Below are 14,987 nucleotides of genomic sequence, written 5' to 3'. Positions count from 1 at the left end.
CAGAATAATAAATAGTTGAGTAACAGTAGTTCCTCATATCGCCTGTACCTGTGTCTGCTCCTGGCTAAATGCTATGTCTGAACAAATGTGTGTGTTGCTGTGGCAGATTGCCTTCTAGAGAAGTTAGTGATATTTTCATCAAGAAAAAGATTATTATGTTTTTTATCCAGCCATGTGAGGACAGAGGGCTGAGGTGATGTGATAAAGCTTTCTAGAATTGTAATTCATTTCAAGATGAAACTTGAACTTAACTTAAAAAATATTATTCATTCCTGCAGTTATCTAGTACATCCAGAGCACTTAATGCTTTATTTAATTATTTTTCCTTTTTCTTTTGCTGCAGACTCTGGCTGTTTACCCCACTGACTGGAATCTATCAGAGAGCAGAGACAGAGAAACAGGAAATCACACTTCCCCTATTGATTCAAATCTAGTATGTATGAACATAATAGCAGGAATAGTGGAAAAAGCAGATAACAGCCGGCCTAACCTTTATGAGTCTCTGCGGTGCAGCATAACCCGTCTCCTCGGCCCGAGCTATAGACCGGAGACAAACACACTCGGCTGCTCGGGGCGAGGTGTGTGAGCCGTGTGGATTGAGAGGTGGGAGACAGGTAGACAGAGGACTTTGAGGAGGACGTGTCAGAGTCTTCCCTCTCCCAGCTGAGCCAGTAGCCTCTCAGTCCTTCCTGACGGCCCTGCCACACTACCTGCACCTCTCCACGCTCCATCGGGGTCAGCTGAATGTTGGCCAGAGCAGGCAGAGTGGCTGCAGGAGAGAAAGATAATAGATAGATTTAAAGCGTTTGTTCCTGTGAAGCTGATACAATGTGAAAATAGTAGGAGTGATTCATAAAGCAGTAAATATTAAAAGGTCAGGTTTCACAAAGGAGAATACACAGGATTAATTGCTGTGATGAGGGAATTACATAAAACATGGTGTATAAACGTCAAAGACAAATGCCCAATCCCATTTCACCCCTTGGCCCTACCACTTACCCCTGCCCCTCCGTTTTGTGCGTTCACGTGTAGGGGTAGGGGCGTCCCAATTCCCGTTAGGACAGAGGGGTAAGGGGAAGTGGTAGGGCTACATACCCCTTCAAACAGAGATTTTTCAGAGGCACACTCCAAACGGAGGGGTATGAAAAGTTTCCCAGAATGCATCTTGCGACTGGTAGCTGTAAAATGAAAAGCTGTTTTATTTCTTGCTGTAGAGCTGTTATTACGTCACTTTATTAAGTTTTAATATTTTTTCTTGTGAGAAAGTAACTGTTTAGGTCCCAAATGTGCGGCTAGTTTATCCGAATGACGGCTGGTTAGAAGTTTGCTCCGACGTTTTTTCGGAGAAGTGAAGCTCCAGGAGGAGCGGCTCCTCACAGAGGCAGCAGCCGGTCTGCAGCGCTGCTCCACCGGCCAAACTACGTCCTCATCCCGGGAGAGAAGGCGATCGCTAATTAACTTACCCGCAGGTTTTTAGAGGTTTACTACCAGCTTATTAAATTCTTTTTAGGAGATAAATGTTGGTCTCATTGATGAAATCTAACAATTGTGGCAGTAGCATTGTTTGTTTGAATGAAAAGTGAAGCTTCATGTGTATTCTTGGATAGAAGAGCAGCGCTGCCTCTGGGCTCTGTAGCCTACGTACATTAATCATCACATTTACAAAAATAAATAAATGTTTTACAATGAACCGATCAGTCTGCATTAAGTTTTATTTTGGTACAAGGCGATTGGATTTCTGGCAAAAGCTTGCTGCATCTGCTTACGTAAAAGCCAGTGAGACTACGTGATGATGTATGTGATTGTTGAAGGGGTGTCCCAATTCGTAGGGGTTGATTTTCAACTCCTACCCCTTGTAGCTCCGTTTCAAGGGGCAAGGGGTAGGGGTAAAAAAGAGAAATGAAGCGTACCCTCGGGAGTGCACGCCTTCACAGACATGGCTGTTTCTCTCCCATTCATGTGCAGAGCGCTGACGGTGATCAGGTACTGGGTGCCCGGCTCCAGGCCCGTCAGTAAGGTGGAGTTTCTGTGGCTGTGTAATGTCACTGTCTGGACGTGTCCGCTTGGAATGGCTCCGTACTCCACCGTGTATCTGTGGACCCGGGCCGGCTGCAGGGGACCCCAGCTCACACGGATCTGATGAGGGCTGGAGTCTGACACAGAGACCACTGCCGGGCTTAAAACATCTAAAGTAAGCACAGGAAGAAGGGATCATACAGGTGAGATAAGGACTACCAGCATCAAGTTTAGATGAACTCCTCTGAACTTAGATTAGATAAAACCTGGAAAACATCACACAAATGAAACCCTAGTGTGCTCTGGATGAATGTGCAGCTGCACAAGTCTGGGGCTGTGTGTGTTATTATTACAAACTGTAAACGTGCAGACATGTGCACTCACTGGAGAAAATTGCTTGGTGATGACATGAATATCTGTATAGAAGAAAATCAAAAGCCCGTTTGACAAGTGCCGGTTGAATAATTCGGTCTGCAGTTTTCTGATTTGAGAAAAATGGAAATTCAAATGTCGACATTTCCACGAGAAAACTCTATTTTCTCAGGAGGATAAGTTTCGAGTGGATCTGATGGTACAACTTCTGCTCTTTTCAGTGCTTTAAAACACATGTGCAAATTCCTTGTAAGTCATCTCACCAGGAAGTGTGGTGAAGTGGACAGACAGTGTGTTAAAGAGGCGCTGGTTGGACTCAGGGCGGAGGGTTGCTGTGTAGGTGGTGTCAGGCTGGAGGTCAGTCAGCTCTACCCAGCTGGAGTCACCTGAGAGTGTGCGTCTACTCTCAGCTGTTTTTAATATAGAGTTGTACCACAGCTCATAGTAACCAGTGTCTGCGCTGAGAACAGGACGCCACTGCAGCACGGCACTGTGGGAAGTCAGGTGAACCACACTCAGCCGCTCCGCACGGATGATTTCTATAGATTAGACAAGACAAGGGGACAGAGAGAGACGATAATAAAGACAGAAAGAGACAAGAGATTTAAAAAAAAAAAAAGTTAATTCTGTAGTCAGAAACACCTTCTCTGTCTAAAACTAACTTTCTTAGCTTGCCATTGCATGTCCTGTTTCTTAATGCCTGCTATTGTTTTTGCTAATGTCATAGCTCTATGTGCTATTTACATTTTACGTTTTCCTAGCTGCATTTTATGTTTGCATGCCAGTGTTGATATGTGTCACCAGGGCCGTTGTATAGGGGAGAAATGTGATGATAATTAAAAACCCCAGTAGTCTAATGACTGATTTATTCTGCATATGACCCTGACTAATACTCATAGTAATGCTGCATTAGCATCAAAACAAAGTAAATAAAAAATGATAATACATACCAGGGTTTCCCGCAGCGCTTTCCTGTTAAGGCGGCCGCCTTAACAACAAAGAGCTGCCGCCTAACCTAACGTCTTTATAAAAAATAAAATGTAGCGATATTCGCCGCCGCCCCCCCCGTCGGACGATGGCTGCATCCTCTCACACACTAACACACCACAGAGAAGCGCGCATGCATAACAGCAGCGCGTGTTGAAAGCGGAACTTAATACGGCACGGCGCGGTGCGACCCCCCCCCCCCCCCCCCAGGGCCCCACTTTAGTATTCTTTGAGGGGCCCAGAATTCCTAGCAACGGCCCTGTGTGTCACCTGCAATCATGAGCTGCCAGTATGTCAATTTTTTTTTACATGTCCTATTTGTTATTATGAGCTTTTTTCAGGTAAATCCATATGTAAGTTGTATTTTAATGCATTACTTAATTGTTGCCCTTTTTTGGTTTTTAGGTGGCCTTTAACATGGATGAAACTTAGTCCTACTGGCTAACACAAATGCTAAATACTGTCGATTAGCGTTGCATTGTCCCTAATAATCCAATAAATGAATAACATCTGGAGATACTGTGCCGGCCACAAACATGCACACACATACTGATGATGGCCTCCCTCAGATCCTCTGTGATGATGCCGATGTCATCGATGTCCACAAAGTAGAGGTGGGACTCCAGAGGAGGCGTCACTACACGCTGTAACACCTGGTAGTTACCATGGACTGTGGATACAATCAACACAGTCACTCCCTGTGCCCTCAGCTCTGCCATGGGCCTGTCCACGTCACCGGGCTGCACGCCGTCAGTCAGCCACAGCACTACTTTTGGGACGTTCTTCTGAGTCTCTGTTAGAAGTCGCCGGGCCACCCCGAGGGCCGCCACAGTATTGGTGTCCCCCTGCAGGTGGGTGACACTTTGCAGGGCATTTTGCAGACTCTCTTGATTGTCGTGGACATCTAGGCCGAACTTCAGGTTTGGGGTGGTGCCCACCTGCAGCAGTGCGACTCTCACATGCCCACGGCCCAATGAGAAGGGGCGGAGCAGCTCCGTGGTGAAAAGCAGCAGGCGGGAGAACTCGTAGTTCGCTATACTTCCGGAGGAATCCAACAAAAGGAGAACATCCCCTTCACAGCAGTTCAACACTGTGGACAACAGGAGGAAAAACAGAAAGGCTACTTTAAAGGAGACATATTCTGCCCCTTTTGCACAAATCAAAATAGTTCCCAGGTGTCTTAAAGACATGTCTGTGACATGCTTTGGTCAAAATATCCCAAGGATCAAACCTCACAGCTCTTTTCATCTGCTCAAAACAGCCCTGTTCAGAACGGCTGGTTTCAGTGCCTGTCCCTTTAAATGCAAATGAACCACAGTTTGCCCCGCCCCCTTCTACTGGTACCAGGCAAGGGGGCAGTTGTCGGTCTGAGAAGTGAAGCTCACTTCCGCGTTCAAAAAACTGCAATCCCCCCGGCTGTCGCTGGGGGCTGGCTCCAGAAGGGAGCAACTCCAATTGAGCCCCATGTTAAAATAGCCAATTTTACAGCTTAAAAAAACATATTTACAGCCTGGTACATTTCATTTTTTTGGTCTCAATCGATAGTTTCTACCCCCGCACACACTCTGAGGGGGGTGAATTTTTTTAAAACTCTACCGTTTTACTATTATTAGGTTTAAAGTTCTGGCCAATCAGGGCGCGGAACCGTTGAGTGACAGGTCCGGGGACCGCTGCTTCGAGGTCAGTGGGCGGGCCCTCGGCCGGCTAACGGCCGCACCGCTCCAAATATGGCAAGTAGAATCCAACATGGCGCGGCTCAAACCCCCGTAGTAGCGGCACAAAACAGACTCCCCAAAACCAATGGGTGACGTCACGGGTGCTACGTCCATTCTTTTTACAGTCTATGGTACCAGGTAGGGGTGGTAGTATGCAAATTCAAATCCTAGTTACATCACTGGAGGTCAACTGAGGGAACAGCTCATAAAACCACATGGATTTCAAAATAGGGAGCCTGCACATTACAAATTTTTTGTCAATTCTCACATTTTGGGATCCGGAAGGCAAAACAAACACCAAATATATGTTAAAGAGCCTTCAAAAAGTTATATTTCCATAATATGACCTCTTTAATATGTGAATCTTGTGTGAATCTCACACTCTCCATTTACTAGTTTCACAATTATACCTGCAAACTTTTAACTGAGGTTTCCTTTAACCTTTAGCTACATTCCCCCCATTCTGGATCAAGGTACACACAGAAAAGTTTTAAATGAATGGTTGATGTGGGATTTTTATAAACCTTGGTGAATTATTAGGTGTCTATGCTGCATTCTGTGAAGATACTATAAACTGCTGACAGTGATGAATCACCACTCTCTGCTATGGCCACAGTAATATCTCAGTCGTATAAAAAAGGGACACTGATTTGTGGTACCTTTGACAAGACTGATCTTATTAAGGCTACAGATGCAATTACTGTTATTGGAGAAGCATTAGGATCAAGAATGAGAAGCAATAACAGGTGTATCAGAGGTTCTGTTTCATGCATCAGACTGGAGGTCCTGGGGACAATATGCTGTGGAGCTTGCAGGCTTTACAAGACTTTGAAAGAAACTACCTCAGTGGATTTATGACAGTGACGACCCAAGAGAGTTGGTCGTCAGGAGTCGATTCATCACATGAAACCAGTGTGAGAATTACTTTGTAAATAAAGCAGTAAAAAAGAGACAGTGCGGAGAGAAGAAAATAGAGCACATCCTACATCATGGGAGCTCTCCACATGAATGAACACACACTGGTTTCTCCATTTCACCCATGAGCATTTCTCAGAAGCAATTGTGCTCCATTTTGTTGTCACAATGTCATGTTACTGGAATAACACTGAACGTTAAAAAAAAAAAAAAAAATCAATTCCATCGACAAGCACCGGCCTGTACAATCAGATTTATGCTGATTTCATTTGGTGACTCAGTCATCTGTTCCTCCAAGAAAACAATGAGTGTTTCCTACTCAGCACAAGATGCGTTTTGTACATGTGGTGCCTTTACTTCATGAAATATTGGTTTTATATTCATCACCAATTCTAAATGATTAATACTGTGACATTAGCTCTTAGAATAATTTAGGGCGAGGACCAGATTACATGATAGATGGGAATAAATTCATACTCATATTCATATTCATATTCATCCCGTCGACAGGACAGACACCACCTTAACTAACAAATTTTCTGGGGGAAACACTGGACTTCTGTGTTTGTTCACACTTCTCTGTCTTTTCCATGTGCAGCTGCCGTGCTGAACACACCCATTATTTTATTGCAGTAATGGCCTATAATCATTAAACTTTCATAGGAAGGCAGAAATTGAAGCAGCAGGCAAATAAACAGGCAGAGAGGAAATGAGGGAGAAATACACAATCAGATGAAAAGGCATCAGCCAACATTAACTTACAATCATTAAGAGGAGGCAGATGCTGCAGAGGAAAGCTGCAGACAATCAGCAGACCTATATACCCATACCGTGTGTGTGCTTGTGTGTGTGTGCTTGTGAGAGAGAGAAAGAGTGCATGTGTGCGTAACCAAGAGAGAAAAGTGAGATGGAGAAATGCGACAGAGAGATAAGGACACATTAGAGGTGGTGATGGAGATGTGGAATTGCTCCTTACCTGCCTTTCTCGTATAGGAGAAGTGTATTTGAAATGTGTGTGTGTGTGTGTGTAAGGCAGAGAGATATTTGAGCATGTCATCTGTCATTTAATTGGTTTCAAGCTGTGCCAAGGCCATATGCTACACAGCAGAGCTGCAAAGATGAATAGAAAATATGTAAATGTTTCCTGTGAAGTTTACTGAGTGCACCGTCATCATGTCCTGACATCAAACAGCCTGGATGGACAGACACTAGCCAGTCTCCGTCAGATCTACTAAACTACTGATGATATTTTTACACACATTCTGCATGTTGCTTTTTGTTCCTTTAAACACATTACAGAGGAGGGAAACTGCAAACTGATTAAAAATGCCACACATTCCACCATGCAGGGTTCTTTAGGAGGGATGTTTCTATCTGAGCTAATCAGTCAAAATATTTTCTTTTAATTAGCTGCGGCCCCCTCAGTGTCAGAGCGCAGTAATGCACCTGGAGAAGAATTAAACAGGAACAATGTGGAGGATCCAGCAGGAAAACATGTGACTATTCTACGCTGTCACTCGGGAAGAGCAGGTTCATTCTGACCAGATTTCCTGCAGTTTGACTGGTGATGGAGGCAGTTGATATGACAACATGGCATGGCTGATCGTAGACCATCAGACTGCGTTTGAAGGATCGGTACTATGACCAGTGTTTGAGCATCCTGACTGGTTTACAATACTGATTTGTTCACGGAACAGCATCTGCAGCAGCCAGCTCCAAACCAACACACAGCCAACACACTGGTAAGGACTACTCAACATATTTTACAAATAAAGGTTGGGTTGTAAATCAGATAGCTGTGGAGCTGCTTTGTCAACTAATCAAGTCGAGGACTGTGTTGTGAGAATATAGGATCTTGATCCACTAGAAATAAATCTGTCCTTTCCTGAACATGTGGATATGAGGTAATAATTAGCTCGATTAACCCCAGACACTCAGACAGATAAGATGTTGCAGGGCAGGTGGGAACACTGGACATACTACTGCTTACTTATAGGTTTCTATAAAAGAGGTGGAGCTCAGATTTGTCTGTAATATCTCTAGTGGTGTCATCATATGGGGAAAAAAATGACATCATGGTTACATTTCATAGCCTCCGATAATTTGTTCCATAGTCGCAAAGACAGATAAGATGTCCCAGCCTGTGATGTGAATAGATGTAGAACTGTAACTATACAGGCCCCCTGCATTGTGTGTTGTTGTTGTTCTGTTTTGTCTTGGTATAGATTGTTAAATTTTGTGTTGTTGTGCTGTGAAGTCCAATTAGAAAAAATAAAATAAAATAAGATAAAGATAATCAAAGTGAGGAACATTTAAATATTTCATATACTGCAGATCAAGCTTCAACAATGCAACATATTTTATGTGTTTTGTGTGTAAAATGATAATTTGCAGAGTATCCGGGGGCTGTCAGATGAATGTGGTGGAGTAGACAATGCAGCCTAATAGCTCCCTCTGAGATGAGACAGAGCTGAAGCACATTACACTGAGGTGCTCAGCTGGAGTATTGTGTTTTCCTCCTCACTATCCCCTGTAACACTCATTAATAGTCATTACTGATATTGAGTAGATGATAAACTGTGGCATTATTTATGTTCTGAATTCAAAGTGATGAGCCACTGTTATGTAATGATAAACACCAAACCACTGTGAACACCTACTTGTTCAGACCAGACTGCTGATGGTCCTGGCCTGTTACTACTTCGAACAATGATCTTGTTGATCTGACTTATCACCATGTGACTGGAAGGAAAACGTGTCCTCTTGTTTTGGATTGGAACAGTTCTGGAAAGTTTCTTTCTTTCTTTCTTTCTTTCTTTCTTTCTTTCTTTCTTTCTTTCTTTCTAACCCTTTCATTTTCTCTATTAATAAACCCCAAAGACGGATTAGTTAGTTAGTAATGTAGTAGTGTTAGCAGCCTACTCCCTTGTCCCGTATAGAGTGAAGCCTCTGTTATGAACTCACCTGTGGCAGGTTCAGGTTCAGGTTGAGGTTCAGGTTCAGCATTCAGCATGTGGTTCGGCGGCAGCAGCATCGCCCAGAGAAAACCGCAGCGGAGTAAAAAGGCCTGCATGATCCTCGGCCAGCATGAAAGACCACTGAGTGTGTTGAAGCAGACGGCAGACATCAGACAGCAGACATCAGCCGAGGTTAATCGCCCACACCGGCTCCCCCCGCTCCCATTGGACTGAGCCTCCTGAAGCTGCTGCTCCCCTCAGAGAACACCTGCGTCACTCACACTGCTCACTACAGGACTGTTTCCGCGGTGCAGTCATTTCACTCAGTTACTACTTAGTCTCCACAACTGTTGCATGACTCTACTCTCCTGACTCTGGTCTCTAGGGAACTCAGATTACTCCTCCTCCCCCTCCTCTTCCTCCTCCTCCTCCTCCTGCTGCTGCTGCTGCTGCTGCTGCTGAGCCAGGAAACATAATCATTGTCACTCTTTTCCTGGACTTTGGTCTTTGATGGCATTTTGAAGAAGTTTTATGCATTTATGCTTTTTCCACGTTTCCTCTTGTACTGTAATTTTCAAAGCGCGAGGGTCATCCTACTCAATCATCCAAGCATTCAGGCACTAGAGCTGTAGGACAAAAGATGGGGTTAGGGTTTCCCCAGAGGAAGCCAGAAAGTCTCATCACAACAAGCAGACCAGATGTAAACATGTTCCTGGCTGCAGGGAAAATAACATCTGCTTTACTTGTATGTAATCTTGTGCTATAGGAGTGTGGGTACAGCAGTGGTTCTCAACCTTTTTTACATCAAGGACCCCTAAATTAACAGAAATTAGACCACGGACCCCCATTGGACAAAATATTCAAGCAAACACCAGAAATACACAAATATTTGTTCTGAGACTGAATAACGTTTAGAAAATTAGGGCCAATGGCGTGAATTTTTGGAAATATTATAGAGACATTTCTCCAAAAACGTTTCAACATTTGTAGGAAGAAGTGGTTAAAAAAAAAATCTCGAAAAAAAAAGTTTTTTAAAAAAAGTTAAAGATTTTCTACAAAAAAAATGGTAAAATTCTCAAAAAAACAAACAAACAAAAAATAATAATGATAATATAAATTCTAAAGAAAAAAAAAGCTGGGGACCCCCTTGAACCCTCTCAAGGACCCCTAGGGATCCCCGGACCCCATGTTGAGAACCACTGGATTATGATACAATGGGTCTCTGAGCACAAATGGCAAAACAGGAGCAAGATAGCCACATTGAAAGAGATACAAAATAATTGCAAATTATGCATCTGTGTGTACTGGTTTTATGTCTTCTGATTGGTTGCTTCACATCACTTTATCTGGTCATTCTCTTTATATGTCTCCTATTGTCATAAATGTGTACAACAAATATGCAGATTTGATTTGATCAGCTTTGCAACAAGAAGTAAATGCTCTGGCCCAGTGCCCCTGTGTAGCTCAGTTGACCCATTAAGCAATCGGTCCATGGTAAGACAGATAACTGTGAACATTATCTGATCTCGATTTCCTCTAGGGACTCCTTGAAGCTTGTCAAACTGAACACAGGACTGGAGCCCACCTTGAGAAACAGTAATGTGGCAGGAGCAGGACGTTGCATTTGGATGGAGCAGCAGCAGAGGAAGCCGTTCAGCTGCTCCATTAGACAGGATTACAGTAAATACCACAGCTTCCACTTATTAGAAAGAAAACTTGGAGCAAGTGCAGGCTATTCAAATGCAGTCATCACAGTTGACTACAATAGGGCCCACGTCTATGCCTCCCCTGAGTGTGTGTAACCAGATAAAGGTAAAAGCCTTACTAAATGGAGCGCACTGACTGAAAGTATCCTCGTGAGATGAGATTGCCCTGCATGCACCCCCTCTGTTCCTGCACTGGAAATAATCACTATGGTCAGAATTTGAATGAATATGGCAAACTTTTAAAAATGTGTACATATATAGTCTAGATAGTGGTGGAATGGCAGATATTATTTTTTAAAGGCATATTTGATTCTGCCTTGGTATTTGATACAAAATAACAACAACAAAAAACACCTGTGCTACCAGGCCAGTTATCTGTACCCAGGAGACAGTGCAGATGTAAAGACTGTGCACAAAGGTCCTGTCTGTCTGCAGGTTTATGGATGCTGAAGTCCTCTGGAGGCTGAGGTGAACGAATAACTGTGTCTGTCCGCTCAAATGAATAGTTCAACATTTTGGAAAATTCAGGTTCTCACAAAAAATCACAGAAATTTTGTTCAGATATGGCCTATGGGGTGCCGTTTGTGAAGTGGCTCATGTTGAAAATAACAGCAACATTTTGTCACATTTTGAAACGTGGTTTGAAGCTAAATGTGACAAAATGTTCTTGTTATTTTCATCATGAGCCACTTTACAAATGGCACCCCACAGTCCCCACAACATGTTCTGTCAGACATTAAGATAGTGTAATATTGCATCTTTAAGAGATATTAGTTTGTTGATGATCTCATGTCTAATGTCTTCTACTGTAATTTTGAGTGTGGACAACCTTTCTTGGTAACACTTTACAATAAGGGCCCCTTAATTAACATTAGTTAGTACATTATTAAGCATTAATTAACTGTTTACAGATATATTAACAATCATTATTATGTATTACTTAGGATTAGGAAACACATTAATTAATGTAGCCTATTAGTAAGCAGTTAATTAATGTTTACTATTCAAAGTTAGTTAATAAATGTAAAAGTTGAATAATGTAATTAGTTATCATTATGTATGCATTACTCAGCATTAATAAACACATTAGTTTATATATTAATGCTTAATAATGTACTAACTAACGTTAATTAGTACATTGATCACAGGGCGCATGCTCGTGCAGCGACCGGCAGCAAGTTCAGAACCAACAGATACAAATACTCATTCACCCCACAGCTATCACCCTCCTTAATGCGGGGAAAAGGAGGTAGTCACGCAGTCACTTTGTTTTGCAGTTATTTATTTATTATGGTTAGCATGTATTTTTAGATTTTGATCTATTGTTGTTTTATCTATTTCTTGTTGATTTTTATAGTGGCTTGTTGCTTTTTACCTGCCATCATTGTTGTAGTGCTGTGCTCTTTGTCTCTTTGTCTTTCCATCTCCTTGTTGCCTGTCATGTATTTTAAATGTTGAAGCAGTTGCTGCAAAAACACTTGCCCGTTTCGGGACAATAAAGGAAATTTACTTACTTAATTAAGGGACCCTTATTGTAAAGTGTTACCCATTTCTTATATTTGATAGTATTTACTATTTGCTAATATTGAGCAGACATGCGAGTTAACCAAGTTTAATGTACACGGGTGATGGACAAGCAACAAAACGGCAAATGAGTAGAATCTACAAGATGAGCCTCTCAGGGAAAATTTTTAGTTTTTTCCATTTTTAGAAAGGCATTACCTCACTATTCCAAGATCTAAAAGATTGAGGAATAGGGCAGATTTCCACAGCAACGGAATTCTCCTGCGTGCAGTTAGTGAGGCAAAAGCAGTGACATTCATTTGAATTTTTGCTTGATGCTATTATACTTCCAGGTTCCATTTCTTGGTTCAAAGTGAAATGTCTTGTGAAATGGTTTTGATATAAAAGGAGCATGCATAATAAGCTCCCCTTCTGAGTGTGCCGTCTACGGACACTCTCATCCTACAAGTGCAACACAGAAAGGAAAGGAGGACCTGCTGCAGGAAATCAATTTAAGTATATTTTTTGGCTTTTTGGCCTTTAATGACCGGACAGTTAGAGAGAGAAACAGAAAATAGGAGGCAGAGAGGGGGGGGGTGACATGCAGGATTGGGCCGCTCGACGCAGGATTCGAACCGGGGCCGCCTGCAGTGAGGACTATAGCCTCAACACATGGGGCGGGTGCTCTACTGACCCCTCAAAATTGCATTTTGATTCATAAACGAAATCACATTTTGCTTCTGTTCGTCCAATGATAAAATGACAACGGTGTGTTGACATGTCTTTGTATTGTAAACTGCTAAAACAGGGATGATTGTGTATCCATTTAACAACAGACACAGACCACAGATTCACCCAGATAAAGAAGATGTGACTGTTTTCACTGGTTTTGTGGTTGCTTTGCATCTTTCACTGCACTTCCTTTTGATTTGATTAACTTTACCACAGGAGGTGATAACAATCCTCCTCAGTACATGCATGCATGTATTAAATACTGCACAGAATTACTAATAGTACGGTAATTTGCATTTGGGACACAGCTTGTTAATATAAAGCCTCACATCAAAAAGCCCTCACAATGTTTGGTTCTAATCTGATTAAAAAGATTGTCCAACAGTTCCCATAAAACACATACAGCCACACACTGCTTCATGTTTTAAAGGCAAGGCAAGGCAATTTTATTAGTATAGCCCATTTTTACAAACGGTTTGTCTCAAAGGGCTTTACACAGCAACAGAACAACATCCTCCGACCTTAGACCCTCACATCCACTGAGGAAAAACTCCCGGGAACCCTTTCAACAGGGTGAAAATTGGAGAAAACTCAGGGTGAGCAACAGAGGAGGGATCCCTCAGGACGGGCAGACATGCAATTAATAGATGTTGTTACAGACAAGAAAACAGTTTATAACACAGAATATGGAAAAACATGCAAGATGAAGGCAGCTTCTGGTGGGCGGGAGGCAGGGAGAGCAGGCAGCTTCATGGGAAGGGTGAGGTCTACTCCCCATCATCAGCACTTCATCACTAACTCTGGTACATTGAACACATGCTGTTTTTGTTTCCACTTAAAAAAGACTGATAATAACTTCCACTGCATTTGGCGTCTATTATGTATGTGTGTGTGTACGTGTTCATGCTCCCTAACTCAATTAATCTGGAGGAAGGCTGTGCAAGCAATATTATAAATTCCTTCTGTGCATGCAGCATGACAACATGCTATGTGATTAACAAACTAACAGCACTTTATTCCTCATAGTGTAAAGAGCTCATGGCTTGACTGTGCACAAAGAAGGAAGACATGCTATTAGAAAGCCATTTTATTAACACCATGTTGATGAGCTCTGCCACTGCTGAGGAGTCCTGCTGATTGAGTTTTAGATGAATGTTCTCTCAGCTCTCTGCCTCTGTTGTACAAATTAACAGGAGTTGTTATCACGGCAGCACAGTGAGTGTGTTTATGTATGCATTAGTATCCTGATTTTGAACCTCATCCTGTTCTTGATTACATTCGGGTCAGGCCGTCACATGTAATATGCAAAACATGATTTTTCATATTCACATAATCCAGTATGCAGGTTTCTGATTGTGATACTGCAGGTGCGTGTTAATTTCTCGCCACCTAACGCACCATGACATGGTTCACACACGTTGATACATTTCACAGTGCTTTGGTTTTTTTATCAGTGTACTCCATGTGGTCTATCCAGGTTTCTCAGGCCTGGGATAAGGTTTTATTCAGATATCTGATTTTTACATGAACAGTTTACATGCACAAAACATTACCAGGGAAACTCCAAAACCCCAGTCATAAGCAGGGGCGTTTTTTAGACTCTCTGGAGGCCCCAGACAAGAGCCCCTCACCCACAACGCCACAAACATTAACCGCTAATTAACCCAACGCCATTGATGACTAAATTTTCGAGTAACAGTGATTCATGATTCATGGCTCAAGCAGCAGCAGCAGAAATGTGAACATTAAGTTCTCACAAGTCATTGTCAGTACAACAGCACTTTACTACTACTACTAATGTTCAGTTACTTGTATTTTAATCTGTAATTTACAACTGCAACTGTGTTTATTCATGGTATTTATTCACTGTATTTGTATCATTGCATTTAAAAAAAAAAATGTATTCAGTATCTTATTCTAAGCCTGCAGGGACAAAGACTGTAAATTAGCTGAAGCTAGACGTATATGCATCACATTTTCCCATTTTCTGTGGCAATGTTGTATGTATTGTCCTTGTTAATTAAACATTAAAAGAAAGAAATACATGTTTGGTTTGTTTGGGCTAAATTTGGTTTAACATTTAT

At 42.3% G+C, this 14,987-nt stretch overlaps 1 protein-coding gene across 1 annotated transcript; it reads right to left on the bottom strand.

Annotated features, from left to right (window-relative positions):
- Positions 1-467: 467 nt before the first annotated feature.
- Positions 468-9,039, bottom strand: LOC146987765 (von Willebrand factor A domain-containing protein 1-like). Its single transcript, XM_085777939.1, has 5 exons — positions 8,970-9,039; positions 3,926-4,465; positions 2,652-2,927; positions 1,911-2,186; positions 468-769 (listed from the first exon to the last, which is right to left on the bottom strand). Exons 1-5 carry the CDS (start codon positions 9,037-9,039, stop codon positions 486-488), a joined length of 1,446 nt encoding a protein of 481 aa, XP_085634065.1. The 3' UTR covers positions 468-485.
- Between the last annotated feature and the right edge of the window lie 5,948 nt (positions 9,040-14,987).

This window comes from Trachurus japonicus, chromosome 5, assembly GCF_045865225.1.
Source record: "Trachurus japonicus isolate A0001 chromosome 5, Traja_1.0".
NCBI classification, from domain to species: Eukaryota; Metazoa; Chordata; class Actinopteri; order Carangiformes; family Carangidae; genus Trachurus; species Trachurus japonicus.
The sequence above is the reverse complement of the archived record's forward strand: the minus strand, read 5'-3'. Positions and strand labels throughout refer to the sequence as shown.

Coding starts and splice junctions, on each gene's coding strand:
- LOC146987765 (XM_085777939.1), bottom strand. CDS start 9,039: ATGCTGCTGCCGCCGAACCACATGCTGAATGCTGAACCTGAACCTCAA. Junction 2,928..3,925: donor TCTGAGGGAGGCCATCATCA/GTATGTGTGTGC, acceptor TCTAATCTATAG/AAATCATCCGTGCGGAGCGG. Junction 770..1,910: donor GAAGGCGTGCACTCCCGAGG/GTACGCTTCATT, acceptor TCTCTCCTGCAG/CCACTCTGCCTGCTCTGGCC.